The sequence below is a fragment of the Sinohyriopsis cumingii genome, chromosome 14 (genome assembly GCF_028554795.1).
Source record: "Sinohyriopsis cumingii isolate HCF-2022 chromosome 14, ASM2855479v2, whole genome shotgun sequence".
NCBI lineage: Eukaryota > Metazoa > Mollusca > Bivalvia > Unionida > Unionidae > Sinohyriopsis > Sinohyriopsis cumingii.
Window position 1 is genome coordinate 74,630,528 of NC_142974.1, and position 21,967 is coordinate 74,652,494.

General features: G+C 36.5%; 1 protein-coding gene across 1 annotated transcript; it reads right to left on the reverse strand.

The window, feature by feature from the left end:
- Nucleotides 1-4,479: 4,479 nt before the first annotated feature.
- On the reverse strand, nt 4,480-21,415 carry LOC149784166 (uncharacterized). Its single transcript, XM_089932244.1, has 4 exons — nt 21,299-21,415; nt 18,814-18,960; nt 8,805-8,999; nt 4,480-4,782 (listed from the first exon to the last, which is right to left on the reverse strand). The coding sequence occupies exons 2-4, from the start codon at nt 18,956-18,958 to the stop codon at nt 4,541-4,543; spliced, it is 582 nt and encodes a 193-aa protein (XP_089788370.1). The 5' UTR covers nt 18,959-18,960; nt 21,299-21,415; the 3' UTR covers nt 4,480-4,540.
- Between the last annotated feature and the right edge of the window lie 552 nt (nt 21,416-21,967).

Consider the following 21,967-nt stretch of genomic DNA (forward strand, 5'->3'; position numbering starts at 1 on the left):
CTGCAGACAAGTAGCATCGTGCCTCACCCGGTCACATAATTCTGACACCAAGCGGAACAGTCCTAACACTAACTTATTAATGCTGAGCGCCAAGCAAGGCAGCTGCTAGTGCCACTTTTAGAATTCTTTTTTATGAATCGGCCGGGGTTCGAACCCGTGACCTCCCGCATTCGAGACGGACGCTCTAACCACTTAGGTCACCGTAAGGAAGCAAGAAAATAAACGAAAATTATGAATCCATATATTCGGTTGATATTGTAAGTCTTGATTTCAACAATGTTCTGTATATTATTTAAAGCGATTACAGGTTAAGAACAATAAGCTTAGAGACGAATAATTATCTTGGATACGCTTTGCTACCGATCTGCCATGTAAAGCGCGATTTGGAGTCGATATAACCGGTCGATTCCATCGCTTCGGTAGATCTACGACGAGCTATATCAGGCATATTCGTTATAAATTTAACACTTCGTGTTATAAGTTATACTACAATCTTGAAACGTTGTTCAAACTGTGCAAATGCAGCCTTACGACGGTCAAAATATTTCGAGCAAGATTTGGAGTCGAAATCGGTTTTCAGATATCGCGTGCCTGTTAAGACCAAATAATGTTTTGCCAAAACAATGATAATGCTGTTGTCTGACCGAATGGTTTCATGTGCATTTACATTCACCAAATCTCGATCATCGTAGTAAACTATTCGTACTAGGTAACATATTGCGATTACAACGATGAAGTGTTTGCTTCATTTGAATCGAGATTTTAATGGAAAAGATTGAAATTGTGTAGGAATTGCCTTATACGTATGAGAAAGGAAACAATAAACAAGGAAACAATAAACAAGTATAAGTTATTTGTAACAATATACTGTAACATGTTATTGTATGCAATTCGAGTAACGGCAGATAAAATGTGCGCCTTATTAGACATTGTAATCCAATTTGATCATTATTGCTTACAAATAAATCGTCCCTTTCGAAATATTTTGAATCTATACAAATACATGCCAATTTTATAATGAGCGAGACAGACTAGTATAAAAGACAGTTGCTTGCTTCAGTGCTACAACACATATTTGGTTTAGTCTTATTGCTGTTTGGCTATGATGGTGAATATGATTATTATATAAAGAAATGGATTGATATTTAGAATTCAACCAAACCAAGGTCACAGCAAAACATTCAAGTGATGTTTAGGCCTAACCGTCTAACTAGTCACATTCGTAAAGAAAGCACAGGTCAGTCTTAGCGAGTGTACATATTGTATCTTGCTGGACTTGGATACATCATCGAGGATTTTGTTGTAAGATTTGACGTCAGTTTTTAGCACAATATAGGCTATACATGGTGGCCAGTATAAATGGCGGAAGAAGAACCCCAGGAAACCCGGGAAAACACCAACGACCCACTAGAAGATACTGGCAAGCTTTATCACGTTCCCACACTGGATGAGCCCGAGACTCGAACCAACACACCGAGGTGAGACGGCAGTGATCCGTAACGGTGAGCGCTTTAGACCACTCGGCTACTGGGAGCCCCACAGCCGCGAAGTGTTTATGGAAATGTTTTACAAACATGATTTATGATACAGCTCTAGTTGGAGCAGGCTGTGTTATATTCTAAGTTGAAATAAATCGAAATTATTATAATTATGGTTGATGGAAGACTGGAGGCACCTCACCTATCAGTTCGGTCACTACTCGACAGGGAGTAAATACGTCTTGGCAACCATATGACACTTACGCCGATTTTGACACAGCAAAGAAAATCCTGAGCAAATCGTCAAAATATTAATAAATTCGGTTGCACATACATTAATCAAACGCCCTCTCTCGCAGATTACTCCTAATCACGTGAGACGAAACAATAAGAAACAGGTTGTGCATGATAAATCACTAGTACAGATGATATCGTGGGCTTTAAAATTAAAACCAACATTTTTATTTTTAGGTATATAAAATGTGATTCATAATTTGCACGGAGAGGAGCCATTTACTGAAACTCCATGACCTTAAAAGTAGATTAGAGTAGAATCGACCCCAAGTTACAAACATATGTCTCATCTGCTTACAAGGTTGTTCCATGCCAGCATTGCCATAGGTTTGCTCTTGATTCAGACGTCTGTCACCTTGCTCTGCAGACAGCAAATAGTCAACCAAGAAAAAGTCCATCGGTGAAAATATTACAGTAGATAGTCAAAGTCGGAAAAGGATTTTACACTTACCGGAATAAATATGTAATAACTGCAATGGAACAAATGTATGTTTCCGAGTAAGTTGCAGTAATGCGCACGAGTGCGTGACTTGCAAACAAAAACTCATTCACAGCTCAAGTGCGACTTGATGACTAAGCAGGTAATGCCACCTACAAAACCTCAATGACTAAATCAGGATATAGCGTTAACATTTCAGGCAACCACACCAATCAACATCACCAGATTGCAAGATGAATTGCAACACCATTCTGATAAGGAATTTGTAGACCATCTTATAAATGGTCTCTGCTATGGTTTTCATACGGGACTCTCTCATCAGCCCACTTCTTCATTCAAGTGTAAAAAAATGACATCAGTGACATCACCACCTGATGTGGTTGACGTATCACTTGAGTAAGAGCTCTCCATGAATTACCTCATAGGCTGTTTTGAAAGTATATCGTTTCCTGTATTCCAGATTGGCCCCGTATGCGTAGCACAAAGCAAATATTATGGCCTGTAATGACTCGTAGTAGATGTGTCGGCACCTCACAGTTCACTTGAACATAAAAGTATCAATGCCTTAATCAGAACAAAGGATTTTTCTCTCTCGCACGCACAAATAAATGATGCTATTCACATTCTCGTGCAGTTAGGAATGGATGCTAATATGTGTATGACGGGTATTATTGATGCATTCAAGCTAATTCCCATACTACCAACATTGTGGCCTTTGTATGATGTCAAGTGGAGGAAACAATGGTATTTCTACACCAAGTCAGTGTTTGGTAGTAGAAGTAGTCCTACGATTTTCGATACACTATCCGGAGAGATTTAGTGGAAGCTCAACATAATTATGGTATATCACATTTTTTGCATTAATTGGATGATTTGTTGTCCATTGATGAGCCTGGTTGTTCAGCTGAAAGAACAATTGCATTAATCACATTGATTTTCAATAGGTTATCTATTCCAATTGCTCCCCACAAGATTTTATGACCACCACCAGTCATGGAATACTTGGGTATAATTCTAGACTCAGAACAAAAATGAATTTAGAATGCCACAAACTGAACAGATTAGCTGAACTACTAAACACTTTCCAGCAAAGGAACTCTTGTACGAAGAGGGAATTGCCGAGTCTGTTGGGCCATTTACATTATGCATGTCGAGTGATCGCCCCTGGTTGGTATTTCACATCATATATAATATCATTGTCAACAACCATCAGCGAATTGAATCATGTAAAAATAGCGAATGTAGACTGGATCTAAAAATGTGGAGTGACTTTATGGCTCAATGGAATGGAGTTTCGTTTTCCTTGGATCCTAATATTACTGTTGCTACGTATTTTGAGATGTTTGCTGATGCAGCATTAACTCTTCAGGTTTTGCTGTTTACCAAGGCAGATGGTTCCAATGATAGTGGCCCGACAAGTTGAATATATTAGGCAGAGTAAACGAATTATGTTCCATTGAGACAATATCAGTACAGTTGAGATAATTAAGAAGCGTCGATCCAAGTCTCCCATGATAACGCAGTTGCTCATGCGTTTAACTTGGATATCAGCTCACTGTTGTTGAGAAATTCTAGCTGGTATGTCCCAGTGAAGGATAACCAAAAGAAAAAAAGGTTTCTTTAATCCCTGGGTGGATGGTATGGTGTTTGCTGAATCTTCTTCAGCTTTATTTGCCTTCTTACGTTGTTGCGAATTTACGATGACTTCAGCTACGGATATGGAGTACTTGCGTATCAGTGACTTTGTTATTGCTGCAGATATTTATAATGGGACTTTAATGTTGAGAGCATCAAAGTCCGATCCATTCCGGTATTGTGTTCAGATCAGAATTTTTACAGTGCATAACTGTATTTGCCCCTTAAGGGCTATGCACAAGTATCTAGCGCTCCGCGGCAGGATGGGATATCTTAGACCTTCGGACCCGCTATTTATCTACTGCAGATTGTAGATTATATATATATATATATATATATATATATATATATATATATATATATATATATATATATATATAATGGATGCACGTATGCACTTGTGTACGCAAGTTAGTGCCTAGGTATATAACGCATATATCTGCATTTATTTATATATTCAGAAAATAATGCACTTATATAACTATGAATGTTTTAACAATAAATAGAGCAAAACAAAACAGAAATGATAGAGACTAATAGACGGGCAGCAGTACAACGTGGCAACCTTAAATCGTATTGACAATGAAATACTGCATGTTCTTTTGCACCTTGAATACAATAATAACGTCTTCAAAATATTTACTAGCCAGGCTTTATTACAACAGTGAGATATTCAGAGAAAATAAATTGAAGACTAGCCCAGAAATAACTGACATATCGGAATTGCCTCACGCACACAATTTTCATCGACCATGAAGAAGTCCAAGCTTGCGCCATCGAGAATACCGCAGTTTTTTCCAGAGCTTCCAAGCCCTGGTTCTCCAGTAGCCCACAGAACGCTGTGCTCTACCAGTCTGGCACCGGTTACAAACAGCCACACGCTATCTGTTGTAGCATCTGTAACTCCAACCCATGCGTACGGTCCACATTCGAACGCTGAAGACGAAACAATGTACAACGTTATCTGAGAGGGACAGCATAAAAGTATATCATGCATGTTGTTTATGTATGCATGTTGTAGTCTTTAGCTTAATCTCATCACAGTTATGGATATATTGTATCAACTGAAATCAAAATTCGAAAATGCATATATGGGTTTCATAATGCCTCTAGAAAGATAAAACACTCTTAAATAAATGCAACATAAGGTACAATGCAGACTACAATATGTCAAGATGTTACAATTTGTAAAATGCTTACAAAAGTAATGTAACATATTTCAACCTTGGCTGAGGTTGTAATGCAAACTGAAATTACCGCAATATGTCCAAGATTCGGTTTCAGTGGACAATGTCCGAATCTCAGACAATGTTTCGAATCAGGCATTTTGGAGACACACTTTACAGGCTGATCTATACACAGTCAAGCTGTAATCTGAATCAAATCCTACTAATGACATGTACAACCAGAGTCAGACCTTCCAATTTGATTCCCAATCCGTTATGTGCCACGACTTCATAAAAACCAAGTCGTTTGACACTTGTTCCCGAGTTACCTACAGTGGAAGGAAAGTTAGTTTACGGTCTAACACGTTCATTATATATATATATATATATATATATATATATATATATATATATATATATATATATATATATATATATATATATATATATATATCCTGGACTATTCACTGTAGTCATAAGCAAAATCCATATACCTAAACCCCGTTACCAAATCAGGCTACAGCGACCTTAATTATTAAGTGTGTATTACAATCATTCAGTATTTTGACTGGATCATAAAGAGTATATGTAACACAACAAAGTCACTGAAGACTGATTACGCAGAGTTCATTATGCTCTCCTTCACAAAGTTTGTAAAGGATAGTATGCATAAATCAGTGAAAAATAATTCTTAGGTCAAGAACTAAATAGGAAAATACTTGACCAAAGGCTTAAAAAATGAAATATGGGCCAACGTAATATTTTCCTATGTAGGTGTGCTTGTCAACAAATGCCTATCATCGATTTCACGATTATTGTATGGACAGTGAATGGGAATATGAACATCAAACGCAATCCTTAACCCATGTATGTGAAGCTTAACATTTGCTCCATAACAACCTTATGCTAAAATATAAATTGGCGCCCATCGAAATGCTTCCCGTCACATCAGTTATATAACCCATTGTGGTCATGGTATAAATATCTTAATCCAAGCCACTAAATTAAGAAATATTGACCACAGTTATTTTTGTTTCATTTTGGGTTTAAACACCAGATGTATATGTGGGTGTTGTTGTTCTAGGGTTTAACGCCATTTTTCAGCGGTGGAGGAAGCACCCTGGACAACCCAGGGAAGTACCACCGACCCACGAGAAGCTACTGGAAGGCTTTCCCACGTACCCACGATAGCCGAGCCTTGGACTCGAACTAGCGCAGACAGAGGTGAGATGGCAGTGATCAGGAACGGTGAGCGCTCTAGACCACTTGGCCACTTGGGGCCCCGTATGTAAGTGGTGGAAGAATGATCCAGAACCTAATGGACACATGGAAAGCTACTAGCATTATTTTTCATATGATCACAATAGCCGAACAGAACTTAATCCACGCGAACAGAGGTAATATGTCAATGATGAACCATAAAGTTGAGTGTCTTAGATCTGTCAGCTGCCCCTCGCAAACCCCACGTGACGTTTTGGTATGGGCGAGTTGATAAAACATATATATATATATATAGTTACCTGGTTTAACAATAATGATAAATAGTAAGAAGTATGTGAACGTGAAGTGGGATATATAGTTTACGTATCAGACGAGGGTGCAATACATTTTATGCTGCATCATCTTACCAAGTGTCATTATGTGTTTAACAGTATCATACAGGAGATACAAGGCCTTTATGGTAATAAACGAAATGCAGACACATAGGAAAATCAGATATGGGTTACGGTGATCTTTTGTTTCATGTGTATGATACTAACAGAGGCTAATGCCGGTGTAGCAAAATGGCTCCCGGCTACCTAAACCTTCTACAGTCGCGCACATATCTGATCTAACTGCATATAAGAGATTGACATTTATAATTGCATACTGTGCCATCACTTATGCGCATATACAATTTGCTAGGAATAATCTGTAGGAGGAGCAAGATAGACCCCGATCTGAAGGGGCATTATCCGACGTCAGATCAAGATAATTTCGCTTTCAGCTGGAACAGACTTGTAAAAATGTACAAAGGATAGTCTTTCATTTCATGTACTGTGTGAATATAATCCTAATACTATTACACACATATACATACAGAGAGAGAGAGAAAGAGTGAGAGGTCAGCATGTTTAGTTCCTTCCTATTTACTATCAATGTTTATCTCCAGCCTCGTAAAGACAAACCTGTTGATTACCATTTATTGCGTGGTAAAGAGAGGTTCAACTGAGTTACAACGTACGTGTACATGCCGATTCTCACTCTAAAACGGATCCTCGGTTCCAAACTTAAAGCGAAGTTGTTAGAAGTATTGACCACAATCAATCAAATGTCAGTGTCTGGGTCATTAATGGCAAAAGGTGACTTTAAAACCAACAAACGATATTTTTGCTAATGAATACATATTTGTGTCCATTTCGGCTCTGCTTGATCAACTTTCTTTGTGATATATTTATTATAGGATTAGATTGGGGCTGATTGGTTGATCAATGATGGAACTACCTTCGTCCAAATATTTGCTACAATGATGCACGAATGTTTCACGAATACGTTTTTGAAGGACCTGTACATCAGTATTTAAAACTCACTTTTCAACGGACTCTTTGGCAAAAGTCAAGTTAGCAGCTAGCACGAAATAGCCGAATCCTGTGAGCCCAGACTGATTCTAGAGTGCAAATATAGCGTTTTTAATGTTGGTTTGCTGTCATCCTTTACTCTAATTTTCGGTTTTGCTTCAAAACAAGTATGGCCATATTTAGAAGCCATGTGTTAGTATTGAATCTTCCATCCTTAGATTCGGATTACGAGGTTCTACTAATTGAGCTACAGCTACCAGTCCCCGCCCACCCCCAAATCCTTGCATAAACGTGATGGGCCACAATATTTAGTACAAATTTTAAGTTAATATGATTAACATTATCCTGGATTAACAGTTGGACGTATCCTTATAAGTAGAAATGAATACGACAGTGTTTACATGGTGATATAGAAAGATGTTTACAACGCTGAAATATCCAAATTAATTTCATCTTTTGATTCAGTTTTCCGCTCTAGTCACGCTATCTTATTATGCGTAAAGCTAGAATTTATGGAAAGGAAAGCAAACAAAAGAAAAAAAAGAAACAAATCACATCGGTTAATGTTCATGTGTCACCAACAGATTAATTTTCTTTTCATTTATATTGTAACTGATACTAATTTGTAATGCCTGGTTATTGGATTTATGTTCACGCGGCGTACGGACGGCGCTGACGAGACCAGCAACACAGGGTTATAGGAAAACATCATATGCACTCCAATTTGCGAATATAAGAGGCACGCACACACGTATGTATGTATGTATGTATGTATATATATATATATATATATATATATATATATATATATATATATATATATATATATATATATATATATAAGATGCGTGCTTGTGATTACACCAGCTGGTCGTAATTTTTTTACCGTGCTCTGCATCCGAGACTCAGCACGATATTTCCGTATTTGATTAGCAGTGATAAAAAATATTGACCAATCTATTTTCAGTTTTAAACAGAGGATCCATCTGAGCGTGATTATGGACTTGTGCTTTTGTTATAGTACAGCAAAACCTTTCTTTAACAGTCATAAATGATGAAGAACAAGTCTGGCTGTACAACAGATGTGGCTGTATAAAAGATACGAAATATACTGAGATAGTAAGGAGGTCAAAAATATAAATATTGACTGGGGACGGAAACTTCTTGTTGAAGGGTGGTGACTATTATGGAACGTAGCATCATAGTTCAAAGGCTACTATAGATATTTCTTTACCGTGAATATTATACAAGTCTTTGATAATTTCACGAAATTCCTGAAAATTTTTTTCTGTAAAGGTCATTAGATCCGCTCCCTCCGCTAAACACAATTCTCGTGCAGAAGTCCAGTTTTTGCAGAATTCCGTTATTATTTTGTAGCAAAAAGGTCCACCATCTCTAACGTAGAGGTCGTATTGTTCGGGGCATATCTCTGGAAAACATAATCAAAACAATGGAAATATACAAGCATGTGACGTATAAACGCATGCCTTTTCTTGCTTATTCACTTTGGCTACTCTATTACTGAACCTTAAATGTTCGGCTGCCAAATTCGTAACTAAAATGGTACACTAATCATTAACATATCGACTTCAACTGCAAGCGTATTACAAAAGTACCATTAGACAGAATGCAAATATTTGGCCGAAACTAGGAAAATGTTGATTGAAAATGGCTTGTTAATGTAAAATACTAAAATCTATCAGCTTGCTCAAATTCTAAAGAACAATTGATGCTTAAGTGGTCAAGTAACGACTAATACCAATGTACGGCTCTTCTTCCGAGTGGACAGTTATCACGTTTATTAATGATAATAATAACAAAATTAATAATAATAATACTAATAATGACAAACTTAAGCAGGATAACACCTTTGACCATGACTAACTGATGTGGTCCGAAGTTTTTGTCATTGGCTATGTTAAAAAATGCATATAATGCACATAATCACGTATCCTCGCATATATTCATCAATATTTAATATGAATGAGGAAACACGAATATGAAAAAAATATATAAACAGCTATACAGCTACATACTTTTCATACATTTCATCAACATTCTAACTTAATATATATATATATATATATATATATATATATATATATATATATATATATATATATATATATATCGATTAACATCTGGACCTAATATTTATGGATATAATGATATAGATTTCTATTCAGAGCCTTAAATATGTCATTCCAGCCGTCAAGCAAGAAATTATTTAATGTTATTTTAAAATAAGCAAGGAAGTTGAATTGCATTTCCGCAGTGGTAAGGAATTCCATACAGTATGTGCTGATATAGTAAATGAGCTTTTGTAGTGATTGGTGTTCGACATCAGAATGTGGAAATTGTTGTTATTAGTAGATCGGAGATTACGCTTAGAATTTGCTGATCTTAGTTACATTAAGTTAAGAAATGTAACGTGGAAGATCGTTTAAAGACTCGTATGTCATGACTCATTTAAGATAAAGAATACGTGTTGTATAGGTAGCCATTGCAGACGTGAAAACAAAACATTCGATGGAGTCATAAGAGGAAGTTTCAGTATTATTCGGGCTGCCCTCTTCTGGAGTTTTATAAAATCTGGACGGATTATAATTGGATGTGTCTCCCCATATGATACAGCCGTAAACTCTCAGTGGTAGTATATAACCCGAACAGTGCAATTTAAGTGATAGTGGAGGTAGAAATATTAAAAGCAATTTTGACAGTTATTATTTTAACTACAAACGCGCATATATAATCGATGTGTGCATTCCCACCGAGATGTTGATCAATTTAGATACCAATAATTGTTTTGAGTTTTGACAATATATACGTGTAAACCATTTTGAGTTATCAGTAAATCAATGCTAGTAGAAAGACGCTGCCTTGTTCAAACTGTCATACATTTCGTTTTAGAGACATTAATATGCATTTTGTTTTGATGACACAAAACTGATACATTTTTCAGGTTAATTTGAATTTTATATTTAATGGAGTGAAGAGATTTACCAGATACATCCAGTGTCGAGTCGTCAGCGAAAAGATCTGGATTAGAGTGCGCTGGATACATTAATACATATTAGGAACATAATAGACCCTAATATAGATCCTCAAGGAACACCACTTAAGATACGACTTGGTTCGGAAAGTATATCCACCCGTGCAAATAATCCGTTGTTTATTAGTGAGATACGACGTGAGCGAGGCAACTGAATTTGGATAAAACTTGTAGGCGTGCAGTTTTTTGACGAGTACCGGATGGTCACCCAAATCGAATGCCTTTTTAAAATTAATGAAGACTGCGCCAGTAAGTTCGCCTGATTATAATGCTAGTAGCCATTGGTCTTTAAGTTTTGTCAAAGCAATCTGATATAAATGATTATGTCGAAAACCTGATTGTGATGTATGGGGGAGTTGTTACATTTCAAAATATTTGCAAATATGCTTGCTGACATGTTTTACAAACATTTTTAAAGTTCAGAAAGACCTGTTATGGGTCGATAGTTTGGATGGGTCATTGTTTTCATTTCCATTATAAATTACGAATAATTAAGCTGACTTCAATGATTCTGGGAATTTACAGGAAGTAATAATACATAGAGGATATTTGCTTGAAACAAGTGAATAAGGGATATATTTGATCGAGTGATGAAAATATCCGTTATTCACTCGTTTCAAGCAAATATTTTTATTTTATGCTGACATACGTTGGCTAACTAAAGTTTGTGACACAGTGAATTAGCAGATTTCTTACGGTAATGTCAGCTGTTTACCATACATGTTCTGTTGTGCTATGTGTACCTGCGCACAAAATTAGTTCCACATCAGATTGATAACAATTAACTGATATTTCCAGAATTATGCAATTTCATAAGTTCTCAGCTTTTCCATTTTAATTTTGGTTGCAGACGCCACAGAGATGACAATGACATGCACATAAGGAAAAAGTAGTTCACTGACACCAAATAACTGAAGTATGTTCTGACCCATAAAAGTAGTTCATGTAGTAAACAAATATTGTTATTTTTCACTACAGTGAAATATCAATAATATTTTAATTAGAAAATCATGTAATTCACTGCTTAGCATAAAATAAAGTTAATTATTTCCTTCAACGACTCTGATATTGATAAAGCCCACATTTTCAGAGTTTGGGGGTGAATTCCATGTAAACCAGCTGATTTATTTTTGTCAAGTTTATTGAGAATATCAAAAGTGTCAAGGGAATGTTGAAACTAACATGATCGGGTACACTTTCATTCACGAATTTAGTAAGTTTGTCTAAATTAGGCTGTGCAAGATTAGACATGTCAACTGTTTGGGATATATTAGTAACAAATAGGTTCAGTGGGTTTGCAATATAGAGTTCATCAGTGTAACTAGTGCAATCAACTATAATTTCACATGGATTTGCAAGTTTCGCTGAAGTTAGATTCCGCAAGTGATTCCAGATGGATATGTTATCGGAGTTGGAGATGTTGGCGTCTCTAATAAAGGAGCGCTTGCGTTTTACATCGAGCAATTTGACTTTGTTCCGCCACAAACGATAGTTGGTAAAGTCTTTATATTTAAGATAGCAGTTTCGTTTGCGTTGTGCCTCTGCGATTTCATTGGTATAACATTCTGGTTGTTTAGGATTGTTTAATTATTGTGATGCAAATTGGGGCTTGTTCATTTAGAATAGTAAGAAAACATGGGTTCCAGATAGACAAGTCATAATATGTGACTTTTTTAAGGAAGGTTACCGAGATAATGTGTTGTGATAGTTGCCATTTCGTGTTAGTATCAGAGAGGAAATCAACATTAAAGTCTCCCACGATAATTACTTCATTGTTGGAAGACAAGGCAGGCTCTAACTCATGTTCAAATTGGTCACTCCATGAGGAGAGGGAGTTTGGGGGTCGGTATGCTGAGCAGATAGAGATAAATCGACTACAGAGGAAACTTAACTCGATCCATATTGATTATACAGTATAAATTTCAAAATCTGTTTATTTGAAACGTACATGACTATCTCTCCTATATACTGTGGTCGATCTTGTCTTTCCAAATTAAAGATCCTAGTCGATATATCACAGTCGTTTACATTACAAGATAGAAACGTTTCGCATAGTCCAATTACTGCAAGGTTGAATCCATTTTGTAATAAGTCTTAGTTCATTGATTTTTGGTACGATGTGTCTTACAGTGAGGTAGATAAGTTGCAAACCTTTCTTTTCCAGACCAAACTATGTACAGTTTACATGTTCCCAGTCGTTGTATGAATGAATACAGATTTATCAGTTATTTAAGATGATGAAGAAGTGACCTTATAACGGTGGCATGCACAATTAGAATTAGTACTTTGGGCAGAGACACTCGCAACAAATATCTCCAAAAACATGATACTTTTTTTATTGAGGTGTATATTTTGTAACGATTGTACCAAGATTGACGTACCTAATGTTCATACTTATAATTGGGTACCGCACGTCATTTGCGTACTGTTCTATGATTGAAGGGTCCCTTTTCTAAGGTCTTGTATTACGTTCGAGTCTGCCTCGATAACCATGCCATGTAATGTTTATTACGTTGAAGTTTCTTTTCCCACTCATTACGGGCTTGCATTGCAGGTCTGAGGCTTTTGTTTCCCATGTTGGTTTTGCGCAGATGGCAATTACTTATTCACGTTGGAATGTGTTGTTTTGAGTACAGAAGTAACACACACACACACACACACACACACACACACACACACATATATATATATATATATATATATATATATATATATATATATATATATATATATATGTATGTATGTATGTATCTATATATATATATATATATATATATATATATATATATATATATATATATATATATATATATATGTGTGTGTGTGTGTGTGTGTGTGTGTGTGTGTGAACAGGTTTGTTGTGCCCGATTTTTCACGTGGATCAGGTCAGCGTGAAACAAAATAGATGGCAGCTGACCCGACGCGAGCAAAAAGCTGTCGTGGTTTGATACGTATGGTAGTTTGAAGGATCTGTAAATATTTATCGGTATGTCATGATATTGCGTCCTATCAACTTCACGTCTTGGAATAAGGCAAGATATAACGTCCTTGTCTACCTGGATTAAAAACTGGTTCATGAGGGACATTAATTTGACTTCAAACTGATGTAATTCCAGGTCTCAAATCGACGTCCGTTTCACCGACTTGTACAATAATTGCACGGCATTTTTGTAGGCCAAGTTTGTTCAGTTCTCTTTTGAGACTATTAGTGGTGGCACCAGGGTATGGCTTCACATCTACCTCGAGTGAATCTCCTCTGGTGTTGATACACTTTAGGATAGATGATCCTATAATCAGTGTCTTTGTTGGTTTCGGAAGAGAATGACTATGTCGATTTTGGCCTGTTTGAGAATGTTCATATCTTTATTTAGCTCGTGTTAGTTTATCAGTTCTTGGTAGAGTCTTGTCGGTCTGACTAGTGGTTGTTTCATTACCTAACTTTGGGTGTTTTGTATTAGTTTTTATCAATTCGATTACATGTTGTGTTTTAATCAATGAAACAGCTGATTTCTGATTTATTTCAAGTTTGTCATGTAGTGTTTGCTGTTTTATTTCTTCAAGTTATATTGAGGTTGAATTGTCATACACAGCCATGCGGTTTATGATGATGGATATTTGGTCGTTTATGTTTGCAAATATTGATTCTATACTGTTTGACATTATTTTTTATTTGGTTTAAAATGACCGTTGTACAAGAATGTAATTCATTTATGGAAGCCTGAACTGTTATAAAGTCTTTATATATTTTTCTAAATAGGGTACAGAGCCAGAGTCATATTGGGTATGTTCTGCTAATACCAACACAAGTATCATGGTTCATGCAAATATTACACCTTGTAATATTTTTGTTTTGACTTGCTTGTTGCTTTACAATAAGAGCTTCCCTTTTTATACATTATCAGCTTCAGCTTCTGCGTGATTTTCGTCTGGGTTCGTCGGCATACTGCTCGAGGTTTTATATGCCCGTTTCACATGTTTTATACTGTCGTCTTCAGTGCTTCGTTTGTTGTTCGTTCAGGGTACACATTATGCACCAATGTCATTATCATCTGATTCGTCGTCTTCCTGTTCTGAATTAGGGTCATGACTGTCTTTGAATGTGCAGGTTGGCTCTTCGGCAGGGATTTTTTTTTCTTTTTCTTTCTGGAGTATTGACTTTGTTGAGTATTGCCTCCGTTTACGAGCTTTTAAACGCTGTACCTCAATGTTGAGCGTGCTACTGATGTAGTGTTCCGCGCTGTCAAGAGGCGTCTTGTTATGAGTGCACAAATCAAATCTCTATACCGAATTATGCTGCATCAGCATAATTCGTCCTGATAAAGAATGTGCATCTTTGTAGTAATGCAGTGTCAACTTTTGCAAGATCTGGATCCGTTTTAACTGGTACAGAATGAAGGTCGCAGATTCACTATTGAGGGTTTTATAGTAAAGTTTCACTTTAATGTACTTAAAGAAGATTTGCACGGAATATAACATATGGACGATTGGTTATTAGAGTAGATACGGTACTTTGTGATGTTCAAGCTTGGATACTTTGCACACACCGTAGTCTACAGTCAATAGGTTGACCTGCATCCTTTGTTAAACAGATGCACTCCAAAAATAGATTACCTCATTAAGATAAGAATAGACTTTTGCTTCGTTGTTGTTGTTGTTATAGGGTTTAACGCCATTTTTTCGCACAAGATAGGCTATACATGGCGGCCAGTATTAATGGTGGAGGAAGAACCCGAGAAAACCCCGGAAAGAACCACCGACCCACGAGAAGCTACCGGCAAGCTTTCTCACATATCCACTTTTGCCGAGCCCGAGATTCGACTACCGTTTCGTCCGACTTGGATAAAACCAAGATACATAAGAATCAATAAAGTATCAAAACTTGAGTTTCAGTGTGTGTGTGTGATATTGCTTTTCAATGTAGCTTTATCAAGTTTTAAGTCATATAGCTACGATGTCTGCAGTGTGGCAGTGTATAGTGATGTCTTGCACTGGGACATCATGCCTTAGAGATGTAGCATTATGTCCCACCCAGTCACATTATTCTGATACAAGGCCGACCAGTCCTAACACTAACCTCTTAATGCTGAGCGTCTAGCGAGGCAGCTGTTAGTACTATTTTATGAAGTCTTTGTTATGGCTCTGAAGGGTTCAAACCCATGAGCCCCCGCTTCTGAGAAGGAAACTAACCACTAGGCCACCGGAGACATCAAAACTTGACTTTGAACTGATTAGGTTATTCCAAGATGAGATAGCTCTTACCTTTGCATCAACTTTCGCAGAAAACGTATTCCATTCCGTTAAGTACAACTATCTTTAAATCCGGCTTTTGTTGACAAAATCACCCACAGCTTCCGCTTCTGCTTCTAATGACAATATCAAAGATATGCGGCGTACACGACAGTTTTCGATAGCTCAGTGGCCTTGAAAATGTCGACATGGTCCAATTGTGTGCAAACAGCAGCTGGACATTATTTCAATATCGCCTAATGATTCACATCATCGATCGCCGTGTATAACTGTATATGGATTATACACATCCTGCTAGAACTAAATTTGTAACGGAACACTTAAGAAGGACCTTTGAACGAAATTGCCCTTCATCTTCAGTGAATGAATATAGCAAACAGTACATGGCTCTCGTCCCAATCCTAGTTATTTTAAGAGTCCGCGTGCAAAATCACTTTAAGTCTTATCGTACAGGATCATGTACGCTACACCAGTGATGTTGATGTTGTTGTTGTTCTTGGGTTTAACGCCATTTTTCAGCACAAGGTAGGCTATACATGGCGGCCAGTATAACTGGTGGAGGAAGAACCCTGGAAAACCCAGGAAAGAACCACCGACCCACGCGAAGCTAGTGGCAGGCTTTCTCGCGCACCCACGCCTACACCAGTGAAGGATTTATTCAAGTACAAAACAGTAAATAGCTTCTGGTGTATTTTATTCTAGTATAATAGTTAGCCATACTTAATCATTGATGATATGCAAATAGCTGTTCCCTATCCATATTTTACTGCCTGATCTTGTCACTTTTTTTTTAAATCTGATGGCATGAAAACTTAAAGTATAGAGCCATGCTACTACACGCTTTGCAAGTCAAGTTGCATCTTTTGCGTGGGCCAATCACTTGTAAGTAAACACTGATGCATCTCTTGAACACGCAGTATGTACAATCGGTAGCCCCGCCACTTATGAAACAAAATAATACACGCTTTGCAAACGTTAATACAAAACCCACAAATACGTAGCATATATACAGCTGCTACATTGAACGGTATGAGTGGAACTGGGCGGCGAAACAAGCCACTACCATTTACGTCCATGGATAGTCAGAGTCGAAGAGAATTTCTTCAAATATTTCTGAACTTTAAATGGTCACGACATGGATTGGTTGGTATAATCGTTTACAACAGCTTGTTCAGCACTTGTCTACATCGCACATATGAAGTACGAGCCATATAACTTTCTTGCAGATACGCCGAGGTATGAGCCATATAACTTTTTTGCAGATACGCCGAGGTCAAAAGCAATTTGGACGAGTGATATACTTTGAACTTTCTTTCAACTGATTTAAATAATGCTTACCTTGACCGTATGTTTCAGCCTAAATTAAATCTATGAATTAATTGTTATGACTTTTAGGAAGCCATGCCTAGTCAGGAAACACGGGGAACATATGGCACAAACCCTGACCTAAAGAACGCAGATTAACACAAAGAAAAGCACAAATTATGAAATGGTCAAGGTGAACAAAGTTTCAGAAAGATTTTATTTCTCGTGAACAATGTCATACCAACCCACGTGACCCCACCAAGGAGAGCGCAAACAAAAGTGCTACACAAAAAATCTAAGCGCTCTCTGGACCGTGAAACAACATTAATTGTACTTGAATACTCCAGTATAATAATAGCATCAAAGAAAATGACCTAAACACCAATTATGACCTAGAACGTATCGAGTCCATCAGTAAAGCGAGAAATTAATAAATCGTGAAATAAAGGCCACAGTGACGTAATGTCTACAGATGGCATAGCAACACTATTGAATAAATTACATAATTCCATAGCAATGGTATCGAAGAAAGTAAGCTATACTCAAGGTGAAGGAAATTAACGAAATTCGAAAATGATCTTGTCTTTGTAGTGACATATACACAAGGAGTAATAATCGTTTCCATTTCATTCGAGCTCCAGCGTGTGTGCTTTTGAAATGGGAGGTGGGAATGGGATGGGGGTGGGAATGAACGAAAATATTCATTACGTGGAATTATCAAATGTCTTTAAAACAACAGCTTACATATGCAGTCCCAACAGGATAACATCGAGAAATGTACATTTTGGGAGTTATTGTCAGTAATTTTACAATTTCCCTAGAGCGTTCTGGGTAAGAGCCAGCCCATATTAACCTAGATAATTATTGTCAGTGTCCTGAAAACTTCACTAATCAAAGCAAAATACCAAACAGACCATGACACAACTATAAGGACTGAAAAACTGATCCCGCCCCCTCCTCGAAAGTTTGTAAATCCTAAGTAAAAGTGACTGTGATACCTTTATATCAATAATAAACTGCCATCTTATTATTTACTGCATCGTTTTCCCATTTTTTCCATTTTCCTTTCAAATTTGCCAAATGGTGGAGATTATATTAGAGCCGATTGTATTTTATATAACAAATTTTCATTTCATGTGATGTATTATTTGCACAAATTGTTTCGAACATTTTTGCATATACATCATTATTTCTTATTCAGATGAAAATATATTATTTAGAATAAAATATGGCTGTATAATTTATTCACTTTCCTTTTTCAAACCATGCTCAAATGTCACGAAGAAATTACCTGCCAATTCAATAATGCTATGCTAATGTGATTAATGTAAGCTATTATTTGTGTTTGTATCGTCTTATCTAACGCACATCACCAATGCGTACTATTTAAACCATTTGGATTCAGTTTACTTCTGGGAGGAAAAAAATAAACATGCAAACTCTACATGTATTATTATAAAATGAGCTATTTCCAAAATTCATTTTACAGGTCATCGTTTTCCTTTGAACATAGCATATTTTTGCAATTATCTTTAATACAAACTTTCAAACCAAATATGTTCATGCCCTTAAGTTCTGTTTATATATACCTCGATAGTGCAATTATGCGAGAGAGAGAGAGAGAGAGAGAGAGTGGTACTTTTTCCAACATGGCTCCAAATTCCCTCTAATCCCAATTCTATCCTCCGTATAAGATTTGGTCGTCTATTCCTCCTGTATGAAGATTCCGCAACAGCAAGGCACAATATGCACCAAACAAACAGAATTTGCCTCATTTTGCTCATATCTGAAGTTGCATATATATATATATATATATATATATATATATATATATATATATATATATATATATATTGTGTGTCTGTGTGTGTCTAGCAATGATACAGTCCTGTCAAGTTTACTGGGTTAAGTCTGAGATTTCGTGTCTTAGTGTTTGAGTAAGACGATTGCAGCAATAAAAAATAAAAATACATAAAATAAAATAACACTGACATACCACAGGCGGATCCAAGATGCCCCTGACCCAAAACATTTATCTAATTTGGGTAGCTCATCACTGCTAACCTACATATTGAAATTACGACTATTATTCGTGCTATGTTATTATAGTTAACCACGCCTAAATGATATAAGAACGATAGCATTGCTTTATTTCTTTTCAAAACTTACACACTGTACAACAGATGGTACATTCGGTGTTTGTTTTCTTCTTCTCAGTTTGGCCTCATGGATCTATCACATTCTTCGTCGAGATCACATTGAGGAATATGTTCGAGTTTTTTTGCAGTGATGGCAATAACGACGATGATGAAGAAGTGATGACATGGATATTGCACGAGTGCTAATTTTTTTTGCATATCAAGAGCAACACATTTTAGGCTCAGGTAATGAGCCATTTTTCGAACATAAGTAGGATTAGACCATTTTAACAATATCTACAGGAAAGTTAAACGAGATTTATATATTAAATTTATTGAAATTACTGCCTCATTACTGGACTAACCATGTTTCGCTGTCATATAAATTATTCCTTTTGCAGAATTCAGACCTTTGGGCTTATGATCAAAATACATTTCAATTTATAGTCAAGTCCGTTATATTATAGAGATATCAACATTAAAATGTAGTGTTGGTTTTCAAAAGGGCTAACTATGGACATTTTTGCTTTTCTTTATCCAGCATTTCCGGAAGGGGGGGGGGGACAAGATTAAAAATCAGATAAATATATCCGCAGTTATGGTGATACATTTAGAAATGGTGATGGGCACAAGTCAGAGGGGAGGTCATGTGATATAAAGGAGATTTGATGATATAAGACCTGAACTTAGCTCTAGTATCCACTAGAGATGAGTGTTATCGCCAGTCAAGTTCTTTGCGTTATCGTTGTTGTTGTCGTTGTTTTGGGTTTAATGTAATTTCTGAGCGCACATTAGGCAATAATTGCATCCAGTATAGACTATCATGCGTTGAAAATGGCGTTAAAGACAAAACAAATAAAATATAGCACAAAACAAAAAAAGAAAATTCCAATAGCCAGTATACTCCCCAACTAATTTTTGTTCTCTTCCTTGTTTTTCCCTTAGATTAAACGCACACTCACTGTACTGAGAATAGTTTCATTTTAAAATGTAAATAGAGACCGGTAAATCATTTAAGTACAAGGTAAATTAGATGCTACTTGTCGGTTTTCAAGCAAACCGAAATGATATATATATATATATATATGGGCAGAGCGTGATTGTAGCGTTCTGGTCACCTTTGATTTCACCTTTGACAAAGTAATTCCAGCCCAAAGCTGAGAACACCCATTATGAATTGTACATATAGACCGGTCACTCGTTTAGGTACAAGGTAAATTCGATGATACTTGTCGGTTTTCAAGCAAACCGAAAGGATATATGGGCGGAGGTTGATTGTATCGTTCTGCTCATCTTTTAGCTACGATGTCGTAGCCTCAACTTGATTTGTTGTGGTTGAGGTGTACGTTTAATTTTTGTTTGCTTCTTTGTGTGTGTATTTTATTTGTTCTCAAGGGTGAAATCTTTGATCATCCGATCACAACCATTATCTTCCCTCCTTGTTTATGATGTGTTTGCATGAAATCTAAAACACGGTGTCGAATTTATCAAACATGGTAACTAGTAGCCGTGGTCTGTTTCACCGTTTTGAAAACAATTTTTTTTAGTTCGCTATATATAAAGATTTACATAGGAAACTTACGCTTGAAGAGCTAGCATATATGAAAATATGCACATTAATGGAATACATGCTTCCTTAGCAGTACCTCCCTATATCCATTTATCGGGATTTTTAATTACATTGTGACAATAAACTGCCAATTATAAGTACAAGCACATAATAACTTTCAAAGATTATATATATATATATACATTGTCTTAATGTATCATTTATACCATATATGTATTCCTTTAATATAAATGCCCTGCCACATCAAGAGAGCGTACTTAAGAGACGAGAAAGTAAACACTACGTGCCTCATCGATATTCGCGGCGGGTCAAAGGCACATGTAACCATTCAAACCTAAACTTTGGATGCGGAGCGAGATAGAGAGAGAGAGAGCATGGATATTTGTTTATGATAACATGTTTAAATATTTACTCACCAGTTAAGATGTGTACTCCCCAATACCAAGCTATTAAATATGAGCTTTATAGCTTAGATACGAAAAATGAATCATACTCAGTTCTGTGCATTTGTAACTCAGGCACGTGCACTACGTGCAGCTTTTAAGTGCGCGATATAATAGTGAGATTAAACCCATTTCATGAACTAGCCAAATGACATTCAACGACAGGGTCAAACGTAAAGTGTATACATCTAAATTGAGAGTCACATATACACAGAGTCCGTGCGTTCTTGAATGGATGCGTGAAACACATCACCACATACACAGCTAAAGAGATACTGAACTTGCTCATTTTACTATTCCATCCTTTTGTTGTGCGATAAGTAAACAAACAACTATAAAGTGCAATATAAAGGACTATAATGTATACACAGACCTAAGTCTACGAACATCACGCGTCCATCTGACCAGAGAGATCGCCACGAATTCTTGTTCAGTGGTATAAGGTCGTCACTGGGAATATCACATACTGAAGGAACTGACTGACAGATTAACATTTCAAATACCAAATATATTTTGCTTGAAGTCTGAGTCGATCTATATGCGAGTATTGACTGACTAGCAGGTTTTAGCACTTCAGAAACATTAGGTATACTCTAAACATATCCACAGTCATGTATTCCTTTATTTGAAATTGTAACGGGA

Excerpts from the sequence above, each read along its gene's own strand:
- LOC149784166 (XM_089932244.1), bottom strand. The coding sequence starts at position 18,958 with ATGAGCAAAATGAGGCAAATTCTGTTTGTTTGGTGCATATTGTGCCTT. Across the intron at positions 9,000-18,813 it reads TTGGAGCCATGTTGGAAAAA|AGATATGCCCCGAACAATAC; the intron begins GTACCACTCTCT and ends TATGTTTTCCAG. Across the intron at positions 4,783-8,804 it reads AGACTTGTATAATATTCACG|CGTTCGAATGTGGACCGTAC; the intron begins GTAAAGAAATAT and ends TTTCGTCTTCAG.